General features: G+C 46.7%; 2 protein-coding genes across 3 annotated transcripts in view; both read right to left on the bottom strand.

The window, feature by feature from the left end:
• The window catches only part of GAD2 (glutamate decarboxylase 2), a 69,486-nt gene extending 66,275 nt beyond the window's left edge, over positions 1–3,211 (bottom strand). Inside the window, exons 1-4 of one of the 2 annotated variants that reach the window (XM_027122106.1) lie at positions 2,867–3,211; positions 2,184–2,243; positions 1,839–1,988; positions 528–761 (exon numbers count right to left, since the gene is read on the bottom strand). In XM_027122106.1, coding sequence (XP_026977907.1) covers positions 528–761; positions 1,839–1,988; positions 2,184–2,243; positions 2,867–2,942 — 520 coding nt within the window. In that variant the 5' untranslated portion in view covers positions 2,943–3,211. The remainder of the gene's footprint in view (positions 1–527; positions 762–1,838; positions 1,989–2,183; positions 2,244–2,866) is intronic. The other variant, XM_027122107.1, reaches the window with a different exon arrangement.
• An 8,858-nt stretch (positions 3,212–12,069) lies between these two features.
• MYO3A (myosin IIIA) overlaps positions 12,070–25,887 on the bottom strand; it is a 166,495-nt gene continuing 152,677 nt past the window's right edge. The window contains exons 30-32 of the mRNA XM_027121878.1: positions 19,940–20,046; positions 13,907–13,947; positions 12,070–12,549 (exon numbers count right to left, since the gene is read on the bottom strand). Coding sequence (XP_026977679.1) covers positions 12,402–12,549; positions 13,907–13,947; positions 19,940–20,046 — 296 coding nt within the window. The 3' untranslated portion in view covers positions 12,070–12,401. The remainder of the gene's footprint in view (positions 12,550–13,906; positions 13,948–19,939; positions 20,047–25,887) is intronic.

Genomic DNA, 25,887 nt, shown 5'->3' with positions numbered 1-25,887 from the left:
GGAAACCTGGAGTTCAAATCTGAAGTCTTGGTCACTTGAGACAATGCCAAAATATTATCCTGCTGCTTCAACCATTACATGGATGGTTTGTCCAATTTCTGATGCTTTCTATGCCAAGGAAATACCAGCACTGCACTGGTATTTGGGCTTTTGTTTGGATCATGCCTTTTGCTCTTTCATTTCGAGATTCCCTTTCTTTCTCTATTTTCGGTCATTTCTACAGGCCTCTGTTGACAAATGGTTGCTTCTACATCAGTGGTTAATTTCCATGGTCAAATAGTGCAGTGTAAGATCTGATGATTTATACTTAGATGACGTTTCTGACATTATCAACTTCACAAGCATGAACAGTAACAGCAAAGGGTGCTATTGATGTTAATCATTCTAATCATGACTATTTTCTTAAATGACAAAGATAACTTTGTAAATCTGAAATTATCACTAACTCCATAAAATGAAACATTTTTATAGAAAAAAATAAAGCTTTAAAAGAAAAAAGAGCTTTATTATTTCTGATTGGACAATACCTGTTTTAATGGCATATTTTAGAGTTGTCTGGCAATGCATCAAAATTTCCTCCAAATTTTGTGGTTGGTCTGCCAATCCCCAGTTATATTCTTGAAGAAGCTCATTAGGGTAATGGAAGTCAATCACTTTGGTTGATCTATCGAAACTTTTCACCACATACTGAAGCAAAATGTCCATAACATCTTGCAGAAATGCCAAAGTGGGTCTTTCTCCATCACACGCTGGTAGCAGGTCTAAAGAATGGAATCAAAATGCCACATTTTAATTTTACAATGAAACTATCCAGGGCAAGTTTGTCAGCTGACAATTTCTCTTTGAACCGAGAGATTTTACGTTTTAAAAAAATCTTCTGGAAATGAGAGCATTTTCTTTAAAGAGGAGGGATTCTTCAAAGATGAAGGAATGAAAAAAATTCCGATTCCTCTCCCTACCCCAAATTATTTCTTGCATTTCAGTTCATAGCTTGTTTGCTTACTTCCTTTCTTATTTCTTTTCTTTTTCTTTCTTTCTTTTTTTTTTTTTAAGAGACTATGCCTCCATTCATTTGTTTCCCCGGCGTTCCCGCTAAATGTTATTTCTCAGTAAATCTTCTTAAATGATCACGGAAACACTTCAAGTCAGGAATGTTTGAGGAATGCCTTTGGGCATATCAGGCAAAATGGATCATGCAATGTTAGGATCTCTGGCCTATTAAGAAAGCCCACTGTTTCCAAAGACAGCGTGTGTGTGTGTGTGTGTGTGTGTGTGTGTGTGTGTGTGTGTGTGTGTGTGTGTGTGTGTGTGTGTGTGTGTGCGCGCGCGCGCGCGCATGTTTGGGTGACCGCGTGTGTAAGCGCAAGGGAGTAAAACCGCGCGCAGGTCTCACGTGAATCGTTCTCCTGTGAAAATACAGGTACAAATTACTCTTGCGATATAAAGACCTAGAAAGTCTCAGAAATTTTGAACTGGAAACTGCGTCCCACCCGAGGCCTCAGCGGCACCGAGGAGCGGACCTGGAGCCAGGGCGCGCGCGGGCGCCTCGGTCACCGCAGACCCGAGGGCGGCGCCCAGCCGAGAGCGCCGCGGCCCCGGAGCTCCCTTAGAACGCGGGCGCCCAGCGCCCGGCGCCCAGCGCCCAGCAGAGGCCGGGGTCGGACCGAGGGGGGCAGGCCCAGCCTTTCTCGCTGTCGCCTTAAGGTTCTCCTAAGGTCCGCTTCCGCCCTCCACTCGACGCCCCGGCTCAGGCTCCCGGCGCGGGGTCCCTCCTGGCCGCGGTGGGTGGGCCACGGCGAGGGGCAGAGGCTCCCGGGGGCCCCGCGAGGCGCCTTTACCTGTTGCGTGTAGAAACGCGTAGTTGATCCCCGCTTTGGGGCAGCTGCAGGGCTTCTGGTTGCAGGCGCAGGCGGCCTTGCGGGAGGCGGCCCTCGGGGGCTGGATTCCGCCGCTCTCTGCCGGCTTCTCGGCGTCCCCGTAGAGCAGGGCTGGGCAAGGACACGGAGCGCGGACCTCAGTCAGCCGCCCGCCGGCCCGGCTCCCAGCACCCCGCCCGTCCCCGGCCAAAAATCAAGAATCTCCGACCCTCGATGGGATGCGGAGGTGAGAAGGTGCTTTTGCCCCCCGCGGGCTCCGAGGCGCCTGGCCACGTCCGCCTCCCTCCCCCGGGCACCGGCACTCACCGCACAGCTTGTTTCCGATGCCGCCCGTGAACCTCTGAGCCACCTGACACCAGGCCCTCGCTGTAAGGAAAGACAGGCAGGAGGAGGGCGAGGCCGTAAGAAAAGAGCAGAAAGACGTGTGAAATTTCGTTCTTTGTGAACGACGTCAACGTCAACGGGGTCCGGGAAAGGCTGCCTGCGGCCCCGCACAGCGGGCAGGTGCGGGAGGCGCGCGGGAGGTGCCACTCGGTTAGGGCAAAGTCCCCTTCCTGCCTCGCTTGGGCGAGTTCTCCTAGACACCGAGGCTGTCCATTTCCTCACAGGCTCTCCTTCCAGGCAGAGAATTCTCCCCCCTTTCCAGTTTTTCTTTTCCCCACCGCCACTCCGTCCCTCTCCAGGGTCCAGACACGACGATGGCGGCAGTGCCCCAGGCCCGCGAGTTCGGTGTCCAGGAGACGCCGCCGTGTTTTGGGGGCTCTCCCAGACTTCAGCGGAAAGGGCCAGAGATTCTCTGGGCATCTTCCCAGGGGATAAGAGCCTGTGGGGGGTTTGGTCTCTTGGGTCATCAGGGACACACCCCGAGGGCAGGGCTAAGCGTCCGAAGTTTCCCACTGCAAGTGGAAAAACCTCTTTCAATCTTCCCCAGCCCCGCAAACCCCAGTCCACCCGCAAAGCTCGCCTTCTGCAGGTCCCGGTTCTCCTACCTGTGCCAGGGTTCTCGGGGTCCCCGGAACCATCTTCAGATGCGAAGGACCAAAAGCCGGAGCCGGGAGATGCCATCGGCCCTGCGAGGCTGGAGCAGGACGCCTCCGAATGCGAACTGTCGGCGAGCTGCCCTCCGATCCGCCCTGCACGCGCGCGTGCGTGTGTGTGTGTGAGTGTGCGTGTGTGTGTGGCGGGATGAGGACACCGCGCGGGGACCGGCGCGGCCGCCCCGCAGAGGGTGGGTGTCACACAGGGACAGGAAACGTGCGTGTCTGCGGGTGCGTGCGCGCGTGTGTGTGTGTGCTGGGATTAGAGCTTAGAGACGTGGCAACGCTCTGAAAGCTCTGGGGGTTGAACAGAAAAGGCAGTTGCGGGGTCCTCACAGCCAGGAGATGGGAAAGCCCGGAGCGCCGGAGCGATTTTGAAGGAGAGGGAGCCCAATAGGGAAGGATAGGGGGACGGCGGAAGAAAAAGCGGCAGAGGGAGGGAGCTGAACCTTGAGAGTGCGAGGCAGACAGTGCGCCAGAGCTGGAGTCAGAGTGAGTGGGTGGCAGGCGTGCGTGAGGCGTGATGGTGCCGGCTGCCCCCGCGGGCCCGGGTGCGCTGTCCGGAGTGCTCACGCGGCTGAGCGCGCGTGCCTCAGCAGGGGTAGACCAGAGACCTTGGCGAGGCGGGAAGGGTGGTCGAGACAGTCTTCTATTTGCCTCGATTGGTGTATTGTTTGAGGTCTGTCTCCCGCTGCGGGGAAGGAGGCGCGATTCCCGCGTTGCCTTCCTCCAAGAGGATACTGAGGTCGCTGTGACCCCGGGACCCCTGGCGACCGGGCCAGAATCGGAATCGGGAGCGGTTCGCGAGCCTGGGGAGGGGACGGTGGGGGAAGGGCATCTATGCACTGATGGGCTCAATTCAGCTTCTTAGTGGAGCCTAATGCCTGCCTACTGAGCCGCGCAGTCCCCGGGGGCGCACCATTCCTGAGCTTCGGAGCGCTTGGTCGCAGAACCCACCGTCCAGGTTCTGACTGACGGCTGGGGAGAAAAACTGCTGATTGAGGCAATTAAAATCTATGCTGGAATCTATCACCAAGGACCTCAGCCTGGGCAGAGAATTGAACGGACACTTCTTGAAAGGGGACTGGGAAGAGAGCTAGAGCCGGCTGGGTGGACGGCCGATGGGGGGATGGGATCAGGTCATTTGGTGACCTTGGCCTGCGGAGGCGCGCAAGGGCCCGCTGCTTACGTGTCGCGGGAATCGGTGTGTGCGTGGGAAGCGTGCACCGAGTTTCCAGTAAGCAATCTGAGCTGTCCAAAGGCGGAAAGAAGGCATGGCCTGCTGGGCCCTCGTTTTAGAGGGCCTCAAATCAATGACCACCTGATCCCCCAAGGGAATCTTCACGATAGGGTGGGGTGGGGGAAAACGGGAGTTTCGCTATTTCTGAGGTTTGGTGGTAAGGGGTTTCTCCTTTCCTGAGAAAGTCATAATCTCTCCTCTCTTACATTTTCCTTTCTCTACAAGCTGTTAAACAAAGGGAGGGCGACTTGAGAATTTGGGGCCCGTTGAGTTCGCGTTGCTTTCCCTTGGCAGTTAAGATCAGTGTCAAGTTTGCCTTGCAGCTCCTGGGTGCGCAGAGAGAGGGTGAGGATGACCGTGGCTGGGAAAGTGCTGCATCCGGCCTCCCGCGGAGCATTCCTCAGCGTGCTGCTCCCCTTGGGCGAGCGCTTCTCATTTCCACTGTGTTCACAGGACTTTCTTTCTCTGCTCTCAGAACCACGTTACCAAAGCTGCTGCTAAAGCAGAGACCCACGGCTCCTCAGTCCTGGCTACCACCCCTCGACCCTCGCTTAGGAAGGGCGTCATGGGTCCCGGGGACCCTGGGCCGTGGGGCACGTGCCCGAGCCTGGAGGATCCGTAGGATCTGCACCGTGGCCTCCGGACCTGAGCCCAGGAGTGGGAGCGGGGAAGGGCACTGGACGGGTCCGGCCTTAGGCCTGGCGCAGAGCCTGCCTTGCCGAGAAGCCTGCGTCAAGCTGTGGCCGCGCGGTTGGCACGAACCCTGGCCTGCGTCCCACCCCTGTTTCCGGCGATCCGGGCTCCAGTGCTCCAGTGGATCCAGGCGACAACTCCAGGGGGGTAAGGACTTCGTGGGCTGGCCGTCCGCGCCGCTGGCAGAGCAGCTCCATCGCTGCTGCTCCAGCAGCGCTGATGCGAGCCGGAGAGACCCGTCCTTTGTTTAAACACACACCAAATCCTGCACACGTTTCGCTTCGAGTCAGCAAGGCTGGAGTTGCTGAACTTTTCTGCTATGAATGAGCGGTCAAAAACCAAAAGGTTCTTTAAAACAAGTATTTAACACACACACAAAGCCGCGAAGAAAGAAACGGATTAAAATACGAGAAAGGTAGAAATCACAAAGCCCGAATTTAATAGATTTTTTTAACGCGATGACTTTAAATCCTACTGTTTAAACCGCATTAAATCCCGCAACTCCAGGGTATTTTGAATCTAATGGTGGTATTTACGTTTCTTATTTAACACACCCTCTTCAGACACACGCGGTATCTGATTTGTCTTTCCTCAACGCCGGCCCAGCCTAGACGAAAATTTGCTTTATAAAGACTGTCATCTCGAAAAAGAGCCCACTCCCCCCTCACTCGGGCCTGGGTTTGGAGATAACAAAAGAGCTCTGGGAGGTAATAATTACCGTCATTAGTTCTCAAAGGAGGCAGCCACTGAATGGGAAGGGGAGGCGGGCCAGCGCTTGGGGAGAGCTTTCGAAGGCCCTTCCTCGAGTAAGGGAAGAGAAAGCCACGCGCCAGGGGCCGCCGGAGGTGGCCGGTTTCCTTGGCTGACCTATTTTTTGTCCGTAGTTTACCCAGAAATTGCGTTGCAGGCCTGCCGAAGAATAGTGCGCGCTACAAGTTTTCCCTGGTGTCCTCCCAGCGCTTAGGTGTCAAAGGACAAAGAAGGAGAGATGGAAAGAGAGAAGGAAAAAGGAGAGAAAACAAAGAAATTAAAAAAAAAAAGGAGAACAAAAACATTGCAACCGTTCACCGCACGTGTTTGCTATTCTCTCTTCTAGTCCCACTTAAAAAGGTGGGGGAGGAGGGATGGATTTTAGAGAGGGGTCCAACTGCCTCTCTGTCCAGCATCCGGCTGGGCTGCCAAGGCTCTGGTCTGCAGAAGCCGCTCTGGAAGCTTGGACTGAGTAGGCCTGGGCACGAAGCAGAGCTCATTTTTCCCCCTAAGGCCTCCTGGTGGTGGGTGGACGGGTGAGAAGCGGCCGAGGGGGCCGGGCAACCTCGGGTTACAGGTCCCCCTCCATCGCCCACCCCAGGGTACGGTGCTCGGCAGCGCTGCTTTCGTGGGTGCCTAGGCCAGGCGCAAGCACAGCCGTGCCGACGGTCCACACCGCGGAGGTGGCTCCTCGCTCCGGATGGAGGCCGCGGCGTGAAGCCAGGTTACGGACCGGGGCCTGAGCGCACTTGGCCTCGGAGCTCAGCCCTGCCGCAGTGGGAGGTTTCTCCTTGCGCGGGTCCTCCTGGTAAAAGGAAGAGGTTGTCCACGTCACCGCTGGGGACCTTTCCGTGCCAACTGTTTGGGATGGAGACAACCGTACCACCCCCCGGGCGACTGGCGCAACTAACGCTCTCGGCCAGCTGCACGCGCCCTCACTCTCCCCTCGAATACTCTTCCCAAGTTCCCTGGCTCGGGGCCGCGGGCGCACGAGCCGGGGACGCCGGCAGAAGAGACAAGCCCCCTTCCAGCCAAAACGCTGCTCCCACCTCCGCCGTCCAAGATACCACCGCACCCCTTTCCATCACCCTCTCCGGGCTGTGTAGACGCAAAGGGCGTAACTTCCATAGAAGAGCTTAACCTGGGTTTTTAAATAAGATGCAGTCGACTGAAGAAGGCAAAAGGCTGCCTGCCCACCGCCCTCCTCTCCATCTTACATACACTAAAATCCAGAGCAGTGGAGACGGCCCCAGATCTGCACACTAGGAGAACCTTAAAAATCCGACCGTTCAGCTCGGTGGCGGGACTAGAATTTTTATAGGCGGGGCCAGAGGAGGACACCTCGGTTGGGAGGGCTGTGCGGGGTGAGAGAGAGAGTCTGTGTGAGCGAGCGCGCTGTGTTGCTGGACTTGGAGCTTTGTCTAGAGGCCACGTTTGTGTCTCACTTACGGGGTTCTACGTTAGATGGTAAGTTTGGGATGGCTGGGGGGAGGGGCGTTGTTCGCTGATGGAGACCGAAGACACCGCACCCTCCCTCCCTGGGCGCTGCCACCTGCCACCAGCACAGCCGGACAGCAGGAGCCTGGGCCCAAGGCCCAAGGGGGAATCCGGCGGACCAGCCCCGAAAGCCGCGAACTTTCCAAGGCACTTCCTTTATTTAACAACCTTAATGAGCAAGGGAAGGGATGAAGTTCATCTTCAAAGCCACCCCTCGCCCCCCGCCCCGCCTTTGTTCTGTCCTCACAGACTCAACCCGTCAGCGAGGACGCCGCGGGCCTGGCAGAGCCGTTTCCGAGAAAGACGAAATCTGTGAAGTTACCCAAAAGGAGAGAGGAGGGGTCGGCGAGAGCTCAGGCGCAGTCGGGTCCACAGGAGTCGCAAACAAGTGAATAAAGAGACACATTGGGGGCCAGGGCCAGGGATGCCCAAACCGGCGGCTGGTGAGAGTGGAGGATGCGGGAGCGCGGATACGCGGCGTCCGAAGGGCTCTCCGCCCTCCGAGCACCAGAGGCTGGCCCGGGCACTCGAGGGGTGAGCACAGCGGGCAGCCCCCGCCAAGGCCAGGGCTGCGGCCCCAGCGCCTGATGGCGCAGTGCCTGAGGATCCCCCGCCTCGGCCCCGGCAAGCTCCGCAGTCTCGGGCACATGCCGACGGCGCTGGCCGCCGAGCAGCGGGGCTACACATGCTGAACGAGGCGCCGGCGCTGGGAGGTTTTGCGCAGGAGCCTCCTGTAGTCGTAGGGGCTGGCGGTGGGCCCATTCTCCTCCTCCTCGCGGTCCCCCGCCGCCCAGCACCTGCGAGCGAGACCCGGGGCCGAGCATCAGCGGCGCCACCGCGCGCCGCGCATCCCCGCCCACCCCGAGTCAGGCGGGTCCTCCTCCCACACCTCCCACCAAACTGCGGGCGTTTCATAACCGCACGTTCAAGACAGCAGGGCAGTGACCAAACGGATCTGCGACATCGCCTCAGCAGGTTTTCAAAACTCCTGAGCGAGGAGCAGAAGGGTTGGTGGAACCTGGTGGAACCCGATTGTTTGAATGACAGCTAAGTAAAGCATCAGAAGGTGTAGTTCAGAAAGGTGAGTTTGGTTTGGCTTGAAATAAATTCACAACCAATAAACAAACACTTTAGTACGTTCTGGTCAAACAGGAAACTCAAGGTGCCTATACAGACAACCATCATTTTGCAACTGCTCAGTTGTTTCCTTAAAACGCTGCCCCCAAATGTGACCCACCCCTCTGTTAGCCGCAAGGAGTGGGTCCTGTCAGCTTTTTTAATGCTTCCACGTTTTCAAGGAGGCTGCTGGGTCACCTTCCTGAACCCACTGCTGGGAAGCCCTGCCAACGTTTACCTTTAGGGTCTGCAGCTTGCCTGGGGAAGTGGGGGGCTCCCTAAAATGCAGCTACAGTCATTCTTTCATTTATTCACAGAGCACCTACGAAGCACCAGCCACCAGGGTAGGCGATGGGTGAACACAAGTCCCTGCTTTCCCAGCGTTTACCATCTAGTGCGGGGGAGGACCATGGACAGCTCCAGTACACCAGGGGGCGGGAGGTCTACAGAGTCTACAGAGAAGTAAAGCAGGTTCATGGGGAAAGGCTGACGTGTGTGTGTGTGTGTGTGTGTGTGTGTGTCTGTGTGTGTGTGTCTGTGTGTAAGCAATTTCATAGAGGGTGATCAGGTGTCTCTGATAAGGTGACATTGGACGAGAGGCCTGAAAGAACGGGAGGAGAGTCAGGCAGATCTCTTGGGGAAGGGCAGTCATTCCAGGATGACGCAAGACCCACGTAAAGGTCCCAAGATGAGTGTGCGTATTGTGTTCATGGCACAACAAGGAGGCCACTGCGGCGTGAATGGGGCAAGCAAGGGGGAGAATAGTGAGGGACGAGAGCAGGAGGAATGAGGGGACAGTGTGACAGACAACATAGAGCTGTGAGACCATGGCAAGAATTTGAATTTTACTTAGAGAGAGCAAGAGACAAACTGGAGGTTTCCGAGTTGAGTGGTTCCGTGGAAGTAAGGAGGCCTGTTAAGAGACACTGCAAGAGTCTTAAGCAGGACTGGCAGGCTTAGGCTTGTGGAGGTTAGAACTGGTCAAATTTTAGTTATCTCGGTAGGTCAATCTGGAAGAGTTTGCTGAATGGATGTGGGGTGTAAAAGAAAGGAATCGAGAATGTCTCCAAGGTTTTTACCTTAAACCATAGGAAAAGTGAGGTTGCCATTTAACGAGATGGGGAAGGCTACAGGAGAGCCCCACATGGGGGAGGGGGAGATAAAGATTTTGGTTTCAGTTGTGCTAACTCTGAGATACTTACTATTCAAGAGAAGATATTCAAGAGAAGATACTGAATAGGTGGTTGGATATATAAGCCCTGACCTACGCTAGAGATTTCAGTTTGGGAATTTTAGGTAAATAGATGACATTTAAGGTCATGAGAGTATGTGTTGATGATGCAAACAAAGGACTGGGACTCTCCAGTGTTGAGAGATCAGCGCAATGAGGAGGAATCAGCGAAGAAGAATGAGAAGCAGAGGGTGAGGTAGGAGGCAAACCAAGGGAAGGAGCTGCTGTCCTGGAGGCCAATGAAGAAAACGTTTAAAGAAAGAGTGTCAAATGCTGCTGATAGGGTGAGATAAGGATTGAGAATCATCACTGGATACGGTGACCTTGACAGGGACAGTTTCCATGGAGTGATGGGAATGGAAACTTGAGTATGGTGGCTCAAGAAAGGATGGGAAGAGAGGCCCAGGAGGAGGTAGGATCTCGCCCATCTATTTACTCTTCTGCTGTAATGAAGAGCAGGAATACGGGTGTTCTGGAAAGTCAAGGATGACTTCCAGATCAAGTCAAGGGTACTTTTTATGATGCGTCCAATTGGATCATGTTCGCAGATCGTCAGAAATGATTTGGTAAAGAGAACAAACATTCAAGGTGCAGAAGAGAGAGGGGACAGTTGCAGGACAATGTTCTGGTGGACATGGAAGGACTAGAATTCAGTGCACAAAGGGAAGGTTTGGTCTTAGCTACAAGGACAGTCATCCATGTTATCACTGACTACCTTGCACTTGCTTTCATTCATTCAAATTCATGAGACACTCAAATAATCATTGCTTTTGTCCCTGATTCCCAGACCTGCTCATACCTTCCTGGTGTACTTGGGTGGGGTGTGTGTGTGTGTATGTTCAGATAAATATATTTATTTATTTATTTATTTATCTGAGTACACTATACAGAGAGAGTATGTATTATATAATATATATAAATATTTTATCAGAATAATGTATTAGTATCTATATAAAATATGTACTATATATTTCTATATAGGCTAAATATATAATATTTATTAGATAATTTAATATATATAATAAGATATATAAAATATTTTTTCTACAATAACATCTTCCAACATATAGCTTGGCCTGAAGCTTCTCTAATTGTCCCAAAAGGTCCTTTAGAGCTGTTTTTCTGTTTTGTTTTTGTTTTCTATTTTAAAGCCAAGATCCTATCAAGGTTGACCTACTGCACTTGGTTGTTTTGTCTCTTTAGTCTTCCTTAGTTTAGAAATATCCCACCTTGGAGTTACCTGTCTGCAGGGTTAGATAAGAATCCTTTCTCTCTCAAGTCCAGATCCTCAGAGACAGATATAAGGATCGTATCTTGGACACGACTGCATCACTCCCTCCTCAAGCACCCAGCGTGGGTGCTAAAGGTTATCAGCTCTAAATTCACAAAGGCCTGTGTTCAAATTCTAACCCCATCATTTATTATCTAGGTGACTGTTTGCAGTATGAAACTAAGCAGGCTTAGCTTCCTCCTTTGTAAAATAGGGCAAGGAGAGTAACCATCTCGCTAGCTCCTGTGAGGGTTAAATGAGGTAAGAGCAAAGGTAACAGGATAAGAGCACAGCCTAGCACACCGCGAGCGCTCCGCTGAGGTGAGCTCCCAGCTTCTAGTCTAGTGAATTGCCTTGGCATCCAGAGACGCCACTGGAACACCAGGGAGTGAACACGTTCACAGCAGATGTGTGCCTGCCGCTGCGGGGAGGGGAGAACACGCCTGAGGGGAGGCAGACTGGCTTGTTAAAAACGGGAAGTGGGTGCATCAGTGAGAAGCCATTTGAGCAAAGAGTGAAAGCCCTTGGATTTTAGTTCACTCACTCGATGTGGGACTTCGGGCAAGTCCCTTAATCTCTCGGGCACTTGGTAATTCTCCCATATAGAACTCTGTGGTTGGACCAGAACATCTCTAAGCTCCAAGATGGAAGAATACATCTTCTTTTGGAGACAAGGGGCAGAAACCATAGTTCTGGACAAGCAAATAAAGATGATGACAGCCACCATTGATGGAACACCTCCCCGGCGCCATGTCTCACATTAAGCGCCCGCATTCATCGTTTCCTTTAATCTCTCCAACAACACGGCGAGGCAACTAGTAAATCCTTTTGCAGATGCGAAAACGGAAGCTTAAAGAGATCTAGTAACACGGCAAGGTCACTCAGCTACTAAGTGGAAGAATCCGGACCCAAATCTGAGACCATCTCGCTCTAAACCCTCTTCTCTTAACCACACAGCACACTGTACCAGAGGCAGCTATGTGGGGGGTCTGCATGCCCTGGGCTGACAGGGTATTCACTTAGGATTTTGGAAAAACAGCTTTTCGTTGCCTGGCGCTGCTCCCATTTCTCATATACCACATGTCCATCTTATTATGTGCCCTCAATTTCAAAACTTTACAAAGAATTTTTTGGGGAAAGAAGAAAACATTCCCAAAGTAGTAAGTAAGCTACAAATGGTTTAAGTTAAATGTCAAACAAAGTTGGTGGCAAAGTGAAAATCAAATCCAAAATACATATTTCTGTATGAATATTTCTCCTCAATTTTTTGTTTTTGGTCTGACATCACTGATTCTGAGAAATTACACAGCATAATCGAGAAACCAATAAGTAAATAAAATCACACTGGTTAGAGCTTAAACACAGGTTTTGGATATTATTAAACACAGATATTGTTTATAATTATATAGTATGACCACATAATTTATCACCCAAACCAAACAACTTTTAAAAGGAGTGCTTTTGATGATTACACCAAGAAAACAGGTAAAAACCGGGATTGTGCTAGAAAAACCGGGATGTCTGATTACCTTACCATAATCCTTACGATTTTACTTTTAAACAACACATCAATCATAAGACGCGATGCTCAGTAAGAACGCTTTGTCATTAGTCCATACGTAAATGAAAATGCTTTAGAAATGGAATGGTGGGTATAAAATTGAAAATGCTGTACTTCAACGTACGTTTATTACCTTTCATCAGCTTTAAAACATTGATTCTGGAGTTCTTGCTGTTGTCTTCGTTCTCTTAAACTAAGGTTGTGTTCTTCTGGTCCAGGATGACTGGGCAAAATTTCCTTATAATAGAAATCTTCCAAATCTAATAATTTTCCCTGACTGCAAATGAACACATAAACACACCACAGTATCAAGCTGTCTACTCACTTAAACTTACAAGATACTTGTTTTCTTCGTTTAAAGTATTTACGATAATTAAGCAGTAACACATGTATGTCAACAGGAATGAGAGAGGTCTTGAAATGTGCAAAAACAGTATATAACAGTAAATTAGAAAGAAAAACAAACCCCTCACTTCTTACCTTTAAGAGGGCATTAGCTGCTGGGACAGCCTTTCCAAGTTCTACCACGTTCAACTTGGCACAAAACTAGTAGTTACTAGATAGCCGGTGATTATAATGCTCACTTGGCCAGTCTACATCAGGACTCACAACTGACCCTTGGGCCACCATGAGGAAAGCTGGCCTTTATGTACTAACACAAGCACTTCCCAATTTTATCAGCCCACTGAGGCACATCATGTGTCATGATCTTACCTTATTTCCTTCACAGGTAACCTTCTGTCCCTCCCTACCCCTGTGTCTTTAGGGGATTGATTTTAATTTCTGCACACAACACACACACAGGGCTGTGTCCTCAACCATTTTCATTCTTGGATCTAGTCAAACTGCACTCTGGTTCCTGTGGTACTCGGTATCTCTGGTCTGATGGAACTTCATCTAAGGTCAACAGGTGTCAGTCTGAAAAACTACTGGGTGTTACAGTACTTTGGGGAAAAGTGCTTTTCAAGTTAAGATACCAATCTATAAATGAACTTTCAGAATGCCACTGATTCATAAATCGGAACTCTGTGTCCACTCATGCTTAATAGAGGAACCCTCGATTGTTTTGAGCACTGTCCGGAAATTTGTTGCTTGAAATATAATATTAAAAGAGTATAATATTAAAAGAGTAAAGCACTGGTGGGCTGAAATGTTATAGGGAAAGGGGAATAGTGTGAATAGAAGTGGGCCACACACGCAGGTGACATAAACCTCGTCTTCCTAACAAATACATAAACATTATAAAAAGTGATTTAGCTTGTGTTGAAGAACAAAAAAGTACAAAGAGTTTGGGGAAAGAAAGTTCATGAACATGAGCATGCTCAAACTGCTCAATCAAAACCATATTAATGGGACAAGAAAAGCAAATTCCATACTGGACGGTACAATTCATTAAAAACTGTTTGAGTTCTCAGTAAATAACTTACTTGCACTGTGTTATCTCAGTATATTTCCGATAGGTAAGATCTTATAAATTACATATAAACCTCATATGTATAATATAAATGTATTGAGAGCACACTACTTCCCAAAATCTATCCACATAAAATGGGTGGTTTTTAATCATAATTTGAACATATGGAGTTATATTTTGGTTTGAGAAGATGACATTAAAAGTTAGACATAATAATTACCTATCTTTCCTCGATCTTCGTTTTTCTTCTTGGATTGACTTCTAAACAGAATAGAATAATTAAAAAAGACTCTATATCATATTATGATCTTAATAGGATTAATTTATATATTACTATAGTATTAACATATAAATGTATTCCTATAAAGCTGATTTAGAAATAAGCAAGTGGATAAAATATATTTACAATCTAAAGAAATTTTACTCAATTAAAAATTTTAGTTTACTCAAATTTTACTAATTATGAATTTGTGTTGCTGTTTTTTTTTAACCAGGCCAGGAATGAAATTAATCTTTGCATCCCATATAAAAAAAGAGTTTACCACACAGTGGTGACCAGTCTACACAAGATTACATAACGTGTATCTACCTACAAATGGGGACAAAATGTCAGACTTTCTGGAAAGTCTATCTCTCTATCACAAATGTAGTTGTATTTAGGCAGGTTAATTAGGCTGCTTTGATGTCATCCTTGTCTGCAGGTAAAGCAGATGGGTGGATAGTTAGGGCAGCTGCAACAGGACACAGAAGAATGGAAATCTGACTTCATTAACCTATAGGAGCCCACTTATGGCATAAGAGTAGCAGCATGGATGACACATACGTTCACTGCAAAATGTTTTTTCATAATTGGAAATTTGATGTATCACGGCATACTTTAGAATGTTTAAGTATAAAAATAACTAGATATATTTTAATCAGTAATTCAATTTGAACAAAGTTGTATTTCATTTAATCTTACATATAAAGCAGTATTCTCTTTTGTATTGTGACATTAGTCACGTGTTTCACTGTGTTCTAGCTCAATGCGCTTGAACTCCTATATTTACATGTTGAAAAGAAGATATATGTCTTTTAGGCTGAGAAAACAAATGCCACACTCACCTTGAACAAGCTTAAGATATTATAACTGTGGCAACCCTAATGCAAGTATCAAGTTGGGTGGCACCATGAAAGTGCAAGATAATAAAAATGTCAATTAATAATGGTTTGTAGGCTTCCCTGGTGGCGCAGTGGTTGAGAGTCCGCCTGCCGATGCAGGGGACACGGGTTCGTGCCCCAGTCCGGGAGGATCCCACATGCCGCAGAACGGCTGGGCCCGTGAGCCATGGCTGCTGAGCCTGCGCGTCCGGAGCCTGTGCTCCGTGACGGGAGAGGCCACAACAGTGAGAGGTCCGCATGCAGCAAAAATAATAATAATAATAATAATAATGGTTTGTAAATATCTAGGGTTTTCCCAAGTTATCCTTAGACATACTGAATCATTTTTTTCTCATAACTTATCATTTGTAATAACTTAAAATGTTAGATGAGGCAAATAGTTCATAGTTCCTTTTATTCTTATCGTTGGTATTTAGTGGGTGGATGAGGTGGAAATGACTGCTTTCCTGCATCAAGTCGGGGAGTGGACCATTCAGGAAGTAACAGTGTAAGGGGCAGGACACCAATTACATTCCTGTCCTTCCCGTTTCCTGTTACTTCACATTCTTGACACAGTGCCCTAGGCTAGGAGGTGCTTACAAATAATGCTATTACCAGCATAAGCACAACGGCCCCTAGCAGTTCAGTTAACGATCCCTGGGAGCAGGGTGGTGTTTGCTGTGGTGGTTGCCTTAATAGAAGAGGTCCTGCCTCCTTGATCCATTATCTGAAAGAAACGTCTCTCTTGTCCTTGATAACCATTTTCTATAATCCAAAATGATGCTGAGTAACAGAGATCCCCTTCCTACAACCAAGAATCAAATAACGTTCCACCCTGGCGAGGACCCCTTTTTATTCTGGATCAGCACTTCCACCTGGGAGATGGTGTGGACAAGCTGGTTCTCAGTTACAGGAATTCTTAGAAGAGTAAATACTGTCTGGGCTTATTTCGCTCTTGCCTGTGCTAGAATAGTCTAATGAAATGTAATTCAATGATATATTTTTCCAAAAATTATTTAAGATGGTTTATAATAGAAGCAATTATGCAATCAAGGTAATAAAATAGGAGTTGTAAATAAGGAACAAAGCGGGAGGAAGAAATGAGTGTTAAGACAGAGCTTTACAGTTAGTTGTCTCTCAGTCCCCTAGGCTCTAGGGCTAAAGGGATGTATGAAATGGCATTATTGATCATGAAGAAGGATATTGCATTTCCTGGAAGAGGACTTAATATGAATTTTATCACACAGGACTGTATATTAGGAGCATTTACACACACACCTCGGAGATATTGCAGGTTTGGTTCCAGGCCACTGCAATAAAGCAAGTCACACAAATGTTTCTGGTTTCCCAGCGCATATAAAAGTTACGTTTACACACTACTTTAGTCTATTAAGTGTGCCATAGCATTATGTCTAAACAAATGCATACCTTATTTTAAAAATGCTTTATTGCTAGAAATGCCATAAAACTGCCGGTGGAGGGTTTGAAATACTACAAGAATTACCAAGAGACACAGAGACAGGAAGTGAGCAGATGCTGTTGGGAATATGGTGCCAATAGACTTGCTGAATGCAGGGTTGTGACAAACCTTCAGTTTGTAAAAAAAAGAAAAAAGAAAAAACAGTACCTGTGAAGCACAATGACGCGAGATATGCCTGAATTACTAAGACCAATGATGTTTGCAATCAGAGTTTTGATATGACAAATTACAAACCTGAGATTTTAAATGCAAAAGAAGCAGCAAATGTCCTATGGCCGTTTCTTATCAAACTAGAGTAAAGAAGAGAGAAAGACAAGGAAACAGAGATGACTTACGGAGGAGATATCCAGTGAGGATGTTTCTTGAGGAGGCCTTTGAAAGAACAGAGGTCTGAGCTCAGAGGACTGAAGAAGCCATTCCTCAGTCACTGCATCTCACTCCCTCTCCCTCCCACCTGACATAAAGAGATACATTTTATCGTAAGACTTTAAAATTCACCATTACATCATGGCGGACACAGTCTTACTTCCCTTTTGGAAATACACGAATATATAATGTATTCAGAGGCCTTCACAAGGATGAAGAGGGTAGCCAAAATATAGACATAACAAAAAAGGGACCTGGAAGTGGCCAAACCACCTACTGCTGTGGTTGAGGGAAAGCCCCAGAAAAATAATGGGACCGGAAGGGACTTGTGATGTGACGGGGTCCATTACTCACTTCCTGAGGAAGCTGTTGGCATGGAGTCATTTTGCTGATGGCTGCACAGCTTCTACGTGTTAGAGCAGACACCACACGCCGTGACAATGGGGCGTGAGCGTTCAGCTGATGTTCTCTCCTCCACAGCCACGTTTCTAAGCTTCAGCTTACTCTTATTTTGGACACGACAACAGCAACATTCCCCAGATGTAGGAGATTAAGAGCATCAAATCATAGAAGAGAGCTAGTATTGATGTTAAGGCAGTCGGAATGACCACCCTAAGTGGTGGCATCCAAGGAGAAACGAAAGCTGTATTAACAGGTGAGACATCTGTCAGCGCAGCTGCTCGTGTCGGGCAAGCATGAGGGAGGGGTGTCTTGTCCACAGCTCGGCAGCCTGAGAGCCTCGTCTAAAGTAAGTCATGTGTTATTTAGCAAATAGTCTCATGACGAGCAACAGTGGGGCCATAAGAGTGAGCAAAGTCCCTGCCTTCCTGGAGCTTCTAGTCCACAGGGGAGAGTCAGCCAGGAGACAAGCAGATACATATCTATACCTGCTGTGAAGAAAAATTAAGTAGGGCCAGGAGGATACAGAGAGACAGGTGTTACTTTAGATACGGCTGTCAGGGAGCCTCTCTGATAAGCATAGTTCTGAATAAAGTACAAACATTTTTGCTCACTACAGTGACCTGGGTCACGAAGAAAAGGTTTAAAATGTGCAGTATAATGTATTTGAGAAGGATGTTTGTGAAAACCATTTAAAAGTACTAAGAATGCTTTGATGGTTAAAGGGGGAAGGGCTCCATCACAGCTATAAATTTCACTTACGTGTAACACCCCAAATCTGGGTAAAGGCCAGATAAATATGAACCCATGGTGTGTTTTCACTTCAAATAATATACTAGTTTTCTATGTTTCACTGAAGCCACAGATTTCAAGACCCAGGGTTATAAAAAGGTTTCCAGTCACTGATAAATTAAGATGCATGAAAACAATTTATATTCATTTTAAAAATAACAGTACAATGACAAAGTAAGCTTCCTGGGGGCAGGGACTCATTTGTGAATCAGCTATATATATATATATATATATATATAGCTGAATCAGTCTGCTGTATACCTGAAACTAAGACAACATTGTAAATCAACTATAGTTCAATTAAAATTGTTTTGAAAATAAGTAAAATTGACTGTGGTGATGGTTGTACAACTCTGTGATTATACTGAAAACCATTTAATTGTGTATTTCAGATGGATGTGTGTGTGTATGTACCCATAGTATATAGATGTGCGCATATGTACCCATAGTAATAAAAGGGTGCGTGTATGTGTGTGTGTGTGTGTGTGTGTACCCATGGTATATAGGGAGGTGTGTGTGTACGTACCCATAGTATATAGGGAGGTGTGTGTGTATTGCCCATAGTATATAGGTGAATGTATATATACGTATGACTGCCTTCGTGCATCATGTGGAATATGTAAAACAAACACTAGGTACTCTGATATTTGAGGTTGGAGTCAGAGGGAGAATCTGAGCCAGAGACCAGGATTCAGGAATCAGGAGAAACTGATGTCATGGCAGCTGATGAAACTGTCCGAAGGCAATGAGATGAGAAGAGAATCTAAGATTGAACCCTAGGCAACACAAAGGGGAAGAGGACCCTTCCAAAGACACTGGAGAGAAATCAGCAGAGAGAAGGGAGAGGACCAGGAGATGGTTGATTTGAAAGTCAACCTTCATTTATGGCCGGGGAGGTGGGAAACTTAATTGCAACTCATGGGAAACATTCTCTGGGCTCTACAAGGACATGGAGGGTTGTTGCTGTCTTCACTGTGGCAGCAGGAAGTGAGAGGGGGAATAAGTATTGTAAATGGAAGGACCAGCAGGTGCAAAGGACTCAGGAGCGTGGGAGGCCACGCACTGGCAGAGGCGCCAGCAGTTAACCCTGGCCAGTGGGCACGGGGGCGAAGGAGTCTGGACTTGGTGCAGAAGGAGTTGCCGAGCCATTAAAGGGACTCTCCAGGGAGGAACACAATCAAAGTTATGGTCTAGAGAAATGTTCTGGTATGGCTTGCAGAGGCTGAGATTAGAAGCAGTTAGGTGGGGCCTGAACTACTCCAGGTGAGGAATGAGACGGTCTGAAACAGGGTAGCTGCCGTGAGGCCAGAAGCAGAAGATGAATCAGAGCGAGCCTTTGTGGGGAGGAGTCCCACTTCAGCGTGTCTGATCAGCAGGCAAGATTCGGGATGCCTCGCAGTTTTGCTGGTTTAGGTAACCGGGCAGATGCTGGTGGCATTCACGGAGAACAGGAACCTAGAGGAAGGGCAGGCTGGCAGGGGTGATGCCGAGAGCTCCCAGGCTGCTCACCGCGAGTCAACGGGAGCTGGGAAACCAGAAGACCTCAGTACAATTAATGGCCCTGACAGCTAACAGGTGCCTTATCCGTGTCTCAGAATCCTGATCTGTGAGATGCGGAGGCCACCCTCCAGGCTCTAAGATTCGATCTCACCATGTGTGTGAACACACCTCACTCTGGGCCTGGGATTTAAAAGGTGTTCAGTAAATGTCTCTTCCTCCCCCTTCCTTCTCCCCGTCCATTTACACTAAGGTTCCTCCCTGGAGAGCTCCTGCTGTGAGGCCCTTCTCTTTCTGGGTTGATATTTGCACAGCAGCTCAGATTACAGGACCAGAAGAGAGAACGGTGGGAGGGCACAGGGGTTACAGGACTGCGGGAGAGGCGTGGACCCTGAGGAAGAGGGGTTGGCGGACAGCCAAGTGCCCAGACTGTCAGTCAAGGGAGGGGCAGGTAAGCAGAAACCGAGGCGCATCTCCTTTGCAAAGCCCTCCCTTTTGACAGGACTAGTACGGTCAGTTTCCACGCTGTTGTTAGGGGATGCTACGGCTCCCACCTGAGAACGAGAGTGAGCCACTTACATGCAGGAGAGAATAGTACGTGGAGTCTTCGGGGTTATTTAGTGTTTTGGGTTTCCGGGGCCGCCTCGGAGGTCTCAGTATTTTTGGCCCCTCTCCTCTGGAGATACCTACAAGGAAGGCGATCATAAACAAGCACTCAGTTACAAAGGCTAGCATCAAGCACAGTTTACCGTTTGTGTTAAACAACAAATTATATACATACAACTGGGGCCAAAACTGGGAGAAAGAGGAAATTCCTTGGCTCCCCCCACCAACCCTTATTATATTCCTCATCATGTGTTTCCTTCCGATTGTCCAGTAGTCTAGGATTTTGAGAAGTTAAGGGGAAGAGAAGACGGGGAAGAAAAGAAACGCACAGTTCGATAATGTGGAATGGCAGCTGAGGGTGGATGGAGCGAGCAGACAAAGCTGCCATAAAATCTCTAGAAAGGAGGATTATGCTCATAGAATCTTGTTGTCTCCTTGCCTCCCCGTCACTGGCACTACAGAGTGACCCATCCATCCTTCCATCCATCCATCCATCCATCCATCCATCCATCCATCCAAACACTGCATGATCCTCATTTTTTAAAGTACCACCTCGTATTATGACCCAAACCAAGAGACAGCTCAACTGCAGGCTGGACAGATATTCACCAATATTCAGAATCTCAAACTATTAGAATGTTCAGATCGGACTTTAGAATCCTTGGCCAAGAAAGAACTAGGTTTGTCCTCTTCTCCCTGCTCTTTGATAGAGCCAAGTCCTCAAACCTGCGGCAACATCATCAGAGTTTCTGAGGATCTTCACACTTTGCTGTCAGTGCTTTTGTTACAAGTGGCCTTATGTCTACAGAGTTAATAGGCCGCTTACAAACCATTTCTGTCTATTTTTCATGATTCTTGACCACCTCATCCCCTAAGTGCATTTGTGATAAATGTATCAGGGTTGGGTTGGGAGTAGGGTATGGGTGCTCACTGGAGAATGGCTTACCTTCAACAGGTATCGGAGCACACATTTCTCAGCCGGACTTTAAGGGCATCAAGGGATCATTATTGCATATAATAATGGGGCAACAATAATTCCTAATCCTCAGAGATAGAAATACACAGAGGAACTGAATTATTCCAAACGATTCTAATCAGATCAAGTCAAATCTAATCAATGAATGCTCCACACTTACTACGTGTGAGCAGCCGTGACAGGCAGCGTAAGACCGCTCCAACCAGGAGGGAGACTCACAGATGCCTAACTTTCTAGTCCCAGCCCCAGCTCACTGTGTGAACGTATTTATCACAAGAGCATTCATATCCTAACGTTATCCAACTCATTCATTTTAAAATTTATGGGAAATTGCTGGATGACAAAGATAGATCAGCTAGTTGGGAGTATGTCATCGTGGTGTAAGGCATGGAACAGTGCAAACCAGGACAATCATTCGTTACAGTCCTTTTTAGAATAAAACAAAAGAAAACGGGATCTTTGTTAATGAGACCACGTTAATAGAGATCAGTTATAGATAGGAGGAGTAAAAGTAACTTTCCAACCAATCCCTGGAGGTTCATCTCCCATTCTCTCTCTCCCTTTTCCTCCAAAGGAGTAGACAGAGGAGGTGGAGGGAATCCAGATACCGGAGCCCGAGCTGAATCCCGTCTTAGACCATCACAGGCACGAGGAAAGATGGTAAAACCTGAATTCTCGCCACCACCAAAAACAGTGGTCTTTTATTATTTTCCTTCTCCTTATTTATCCTCTCTCCCACGGCTGATTTATTTATTTATTTATGTATTTTGCAGTATGTGGGCCTCTCACTGTTGTGGCCTCTCCCGTTGCGGAGCACAGGCTCCGGATGCGTAGGCTCAGCGGCCATGGCTCACGGGCCCAGCCGCTCCGCGGCATGTGGGATCCTCCCAGACCGGGGCACGAACCCGCGTCCCCTGTATCGGCAGGCGGACTCTCAACCACTGCGCCACCAGGGAAGCCCCAGGGCTGATTCTTAAACAGCTCTTATTGGCTCTTGCCAAGTTTTATTATTTTTAAATGTATTGGCCATATGCACTTATATATCTTATTTGAGTCTGAATGGCAAGAAACATTAAAATACAGTATCAAGTTATGTTTTTAGAAACATAAAGGTGACCAGGGACTAAATTTTAACTTGACTTTAATATTATTTAAAGTCTGAATTAAAATATCAGAATATTACTACTGTAATAGCAATTAAATAAATTTAAGGTGGCAAAGAACCTGAATAAATGCCACAAAAGGGAAAAACAAACAGATTCTGGGAATAAAGGAAGTCTTGCTCTTTCTTCATTTTCTCATCAAATGTTGCCATTCTATCTGATTTCTATCACCAAGACTCTATAGAACCTGCCTTCTAGACAGTCAAGGGTGACCACTTTACTGCCCAAGCCAAAGGCCACTTTTCTGTCCTTATTATCTCTGACTTCATGACCATTTAACATTATCGACCATCCCTTCCCTTCATGACTGAGGGTGAGGTTTCTGCGTGCAAGACACCTTATCTCATTTACCTCTGTATTCCTGGCACTTAAGGAAATGCCTGACACATAGTAAGTGCTTAATAAAAGTTTGCTGGACGCGTAAACAATCCTTTGCCTCCTGGAATGCATCACGGTGCTCCCAGCTCCTTGTACGTTGCACAATGACCCCCTACAGATGACTTCCCAATCCATAACTCGGCTAGAACCTCTCATCCACCAGAGCTCGGCCCTAATTTCCTACCCCTGTTGAATACGTGCATCTCAAACTCTCAGACTCAGGTGAGTCAGGGGTCATCTTTCTTCTCCATCTAAGATTCTGTACACCACGACCTTAATGGCACTGTATTTCTGTCCCCCAGGTTTGTAATACTGATGTCACCCGCGCCTAATTCCTCTTCTTCGTCTCCTGGAAGCAGGCAATCAGCAAATTCTGTCAACTTTTTTGACACATTTTTTGAAATGCCTAATACTCATCCACTAGTTCTTGCTTACCCTTGCTACCATCCTGGGCTAAACTGCTCATTTAACAACCGTGGCAGCGTCTTAATGCGCCCTGTGCTTTATCTCACACATGAAAACCAGATTTTCCTTCCTTAAATACCATGATGAAATTCCACTTTCCAAAAATTCGTGATGCTTTTTTCCTTCTCCATTAAACCGAAACCTCTCCTAAATCCAAGTTACTTACAATCTCAGCCATTCCAATTTATCTCCCACTTCCCCCCAAAATGAACTACCTCCTCTGGTCAGCCTCGTTACCTAACTGGAACCCCAGCACACCACGTTTAGAGCTGTAACTTTGCTTATTCTCGTCTCATAGAAAGGTTTTTCATGGCCTCACTGAAATCTTAAGCATTCTTCAATGCCTGTCTCCACCTCCGCCTCTTCCATGAAGCTTTCACAGATGGCCCAGTCATCTCCGTCTCACGTGAACATCAATGGTACTCACAGGCTGTGCAATTTATTTGAAACGTGTTATGGGCTGAATTGTGTCCCCTCAAAATTCATACACTGAAGTCCTAACCCCCAGTTCCTCAGAATATGAAGGTGTTTGGAGAAAGGGTCTTCAAAGTGAGGTCACTATGGCCTCACTAATTCAGTATGCTCGGTGTTCCCGTAAGAAGAGGAGATTAGGACACAGACACACACAGGAGGAAGACCATGCGGAGACAGAGGGAGAAGATGGCATCTATAAGCCAAGGAGAGACCTCAGAAGAAACCAAACTTGCCAACACGTTGATCTTGGACTTCTAGCTTACACAACTGTGAGGAAATAACATTTCTGTTGTTTAATCCCCCAAATCTGTGGAACTTTGTTATGGCAGCCCTAGCAAAATAATGCAACACTTAATCTCATACTTCTTACTATTTTTACCTACGACTTAAAAAAAATAGTGGGACCATATGTTTTTGGATGGTGGGCATTATACCTTAGGATCTGATGCCCTCATGCTTCTTCACTGGATATGTACAGGTGGTAGGTGTTTGGAGATGCTAAAAAGCCTAACTGAATCCATTTTAGCTTAGAGACACAGTGCTAAAGTGAAGAGCAGACACTCAATATAATTTTCTTAACTGGATCACTATTGTCACCAGATACAAAAATAAATCCTGATTCTTCAAAGATAAATGTAAATGAAGGAACCCACAAACATCCTGAAAGGAAATCTGGATGACTTCATGAACAATCTAGGGGTACAAATGTCTTCACTAGAACTCAGAAGTCATAAAAAGGTGGCAAATGACTACAAAATACAGACCAACAGAAAAATGAGCAAAAGATGTTAAGTAGCAAGTTCAAGATGAGCAAATCCAAAAAGCCAACAAGCATGAAAGGCAAATGAGCTTGTCAGCAGACAAGACAATATGAATTAAAATAACAGTGTAATATCATTTTACTCCAGGCATATTAGCTAAGATTAAAAAGAAGGATAACACTGCTGGACAGGATGTCAGAAAAAGTGAATTCAAACAAATTGTTGAAGGAAACATCTTCTTAGGGCCTTTTAGGAAAGCAATCTATCAAAACCCAAAATGCCTTTCAACTCAACGACTCCATCCCTGGAGGCTTATCCCATAAAAATATCATCAGTATACAAGGACATTTTCAGAGAAGTTTTCTGCAACATTTTTCATAGTGGCAAAAAATCGAAACAAAGTGAATACCTGACAATAGGGGAAAGGTTACATAAATTATTGTGATCTTCATATGGAATACCATATGGCTATTAAAAAGAATGATTTGTAGCTATACCTGTTGATGTGCAGGGATTCCTGCTCAGGTAGTAAGGGAGAAAAGCAAGATGCATAATAAAATAATGACAAAAAATCTCTATATCTGTATGTGTCTGTGAGGGCATTTATGCACAGCTACAAAAGATATAAAAGAACACATGTTTTATAAGAGCTTCCTTGATGGGGAGAGCAATGTGGGTTGGAGAGGGAGAATGGCGGTGGGCGGGAGGGGGGAAGAAACAGGAAAAAAAGAGAAAATGAAAAAAATACTGCATTCAAAAGAATCCTGGAATGTATGGTATGGTCACATTTATGTAAAATTATAAATATGCATGAGGGCATGTGCATACTACAGAGATAAAAAAATCCCCAAACGTGTTGAATTTTCAGAATTTCCAATTAATTCTTATATCTTGCAGAATTGACTTTTTTCTTCACCAGGATAATGCTAAATATTCTTAAAGGGTGTCTTCCCTTAAGACATGGCCACGTAACGTGGGCAGCCAGTATGTGAAAATTATTGAGGAATGTATTCAACAGGGTTTGACTGTTCAGATTAAATTTCCCCAGGCTATTTTGTATTTTTGAAGAGCAAACTGCCTGTGAGCTTTTCAGCATACAAATATTTCAGAAAGGCGTTAAGTTTATTTTGCCCTCTAAATTTTTGTTCCTTTGGGGGAGCACAAACACTGCCTGCCAACGTCATTCTAACCCCTTAATTACAAAAGTGACATAAACATTTATAATCACAAATTACCAGCAGCGCATCAACGCTGGCAATAGCAAAATTAGGTTTGTGACTATTTTGTATGATGTGCATGATACGTATTAACTGGTAAAGGCTGCTGCTATATTAAATAGCCAGAAGGTAAAGTATTTATTTATATTGTAGTTCTGGTAATAATTTCATTAAGCATTTGAGTTGATCAGGAATGCAATGAAAGGAAAAACATCTCAACGTTTTGCATTCAGAAGAAGACAGATTTAAAACTCATGGCCAACATTTGCTCTAGAAAATTGAATTTCAGTATTATTCTCATTTTAATCATAATTATACTATTTTACTTAAGTAAACATGCAGAGTATAATTTGCAAAAGTATCACATGTATAAATAGGATATTAGCAGCACAGAAATGCACTTATGTTATCGTAATATCTTCCTTAAGAAATCAATTGTTTAGTTTTTGTAAATTCCCATTTACAAATGGACAGTCATGAACTTTAA

This window comes from Aethalodelphis obliquidens, unplaced genomic scaffold, assembly GCF_003676395.1.
Source record: "Aethalodelphis obliquidens isolate GAN/ISIS:26980383/991018 unplaced genomic scaffold, ASM367639v1 scaffold23, whole genome shotgun sequence".
In the NCBI taxonomy this organism is placed as follows: Eukaryota; Metazoa; Chordata; class Mammalia; order Artiodactyla; family Delphinidae; genus Aethalodelphis; species Aethalodelphis obliquidens.
The sequence above is the reverse complement of the archived record's forward strand: the minus strand, read 5'-3'. Positions and strand labels throughout refer to the sequence as shown.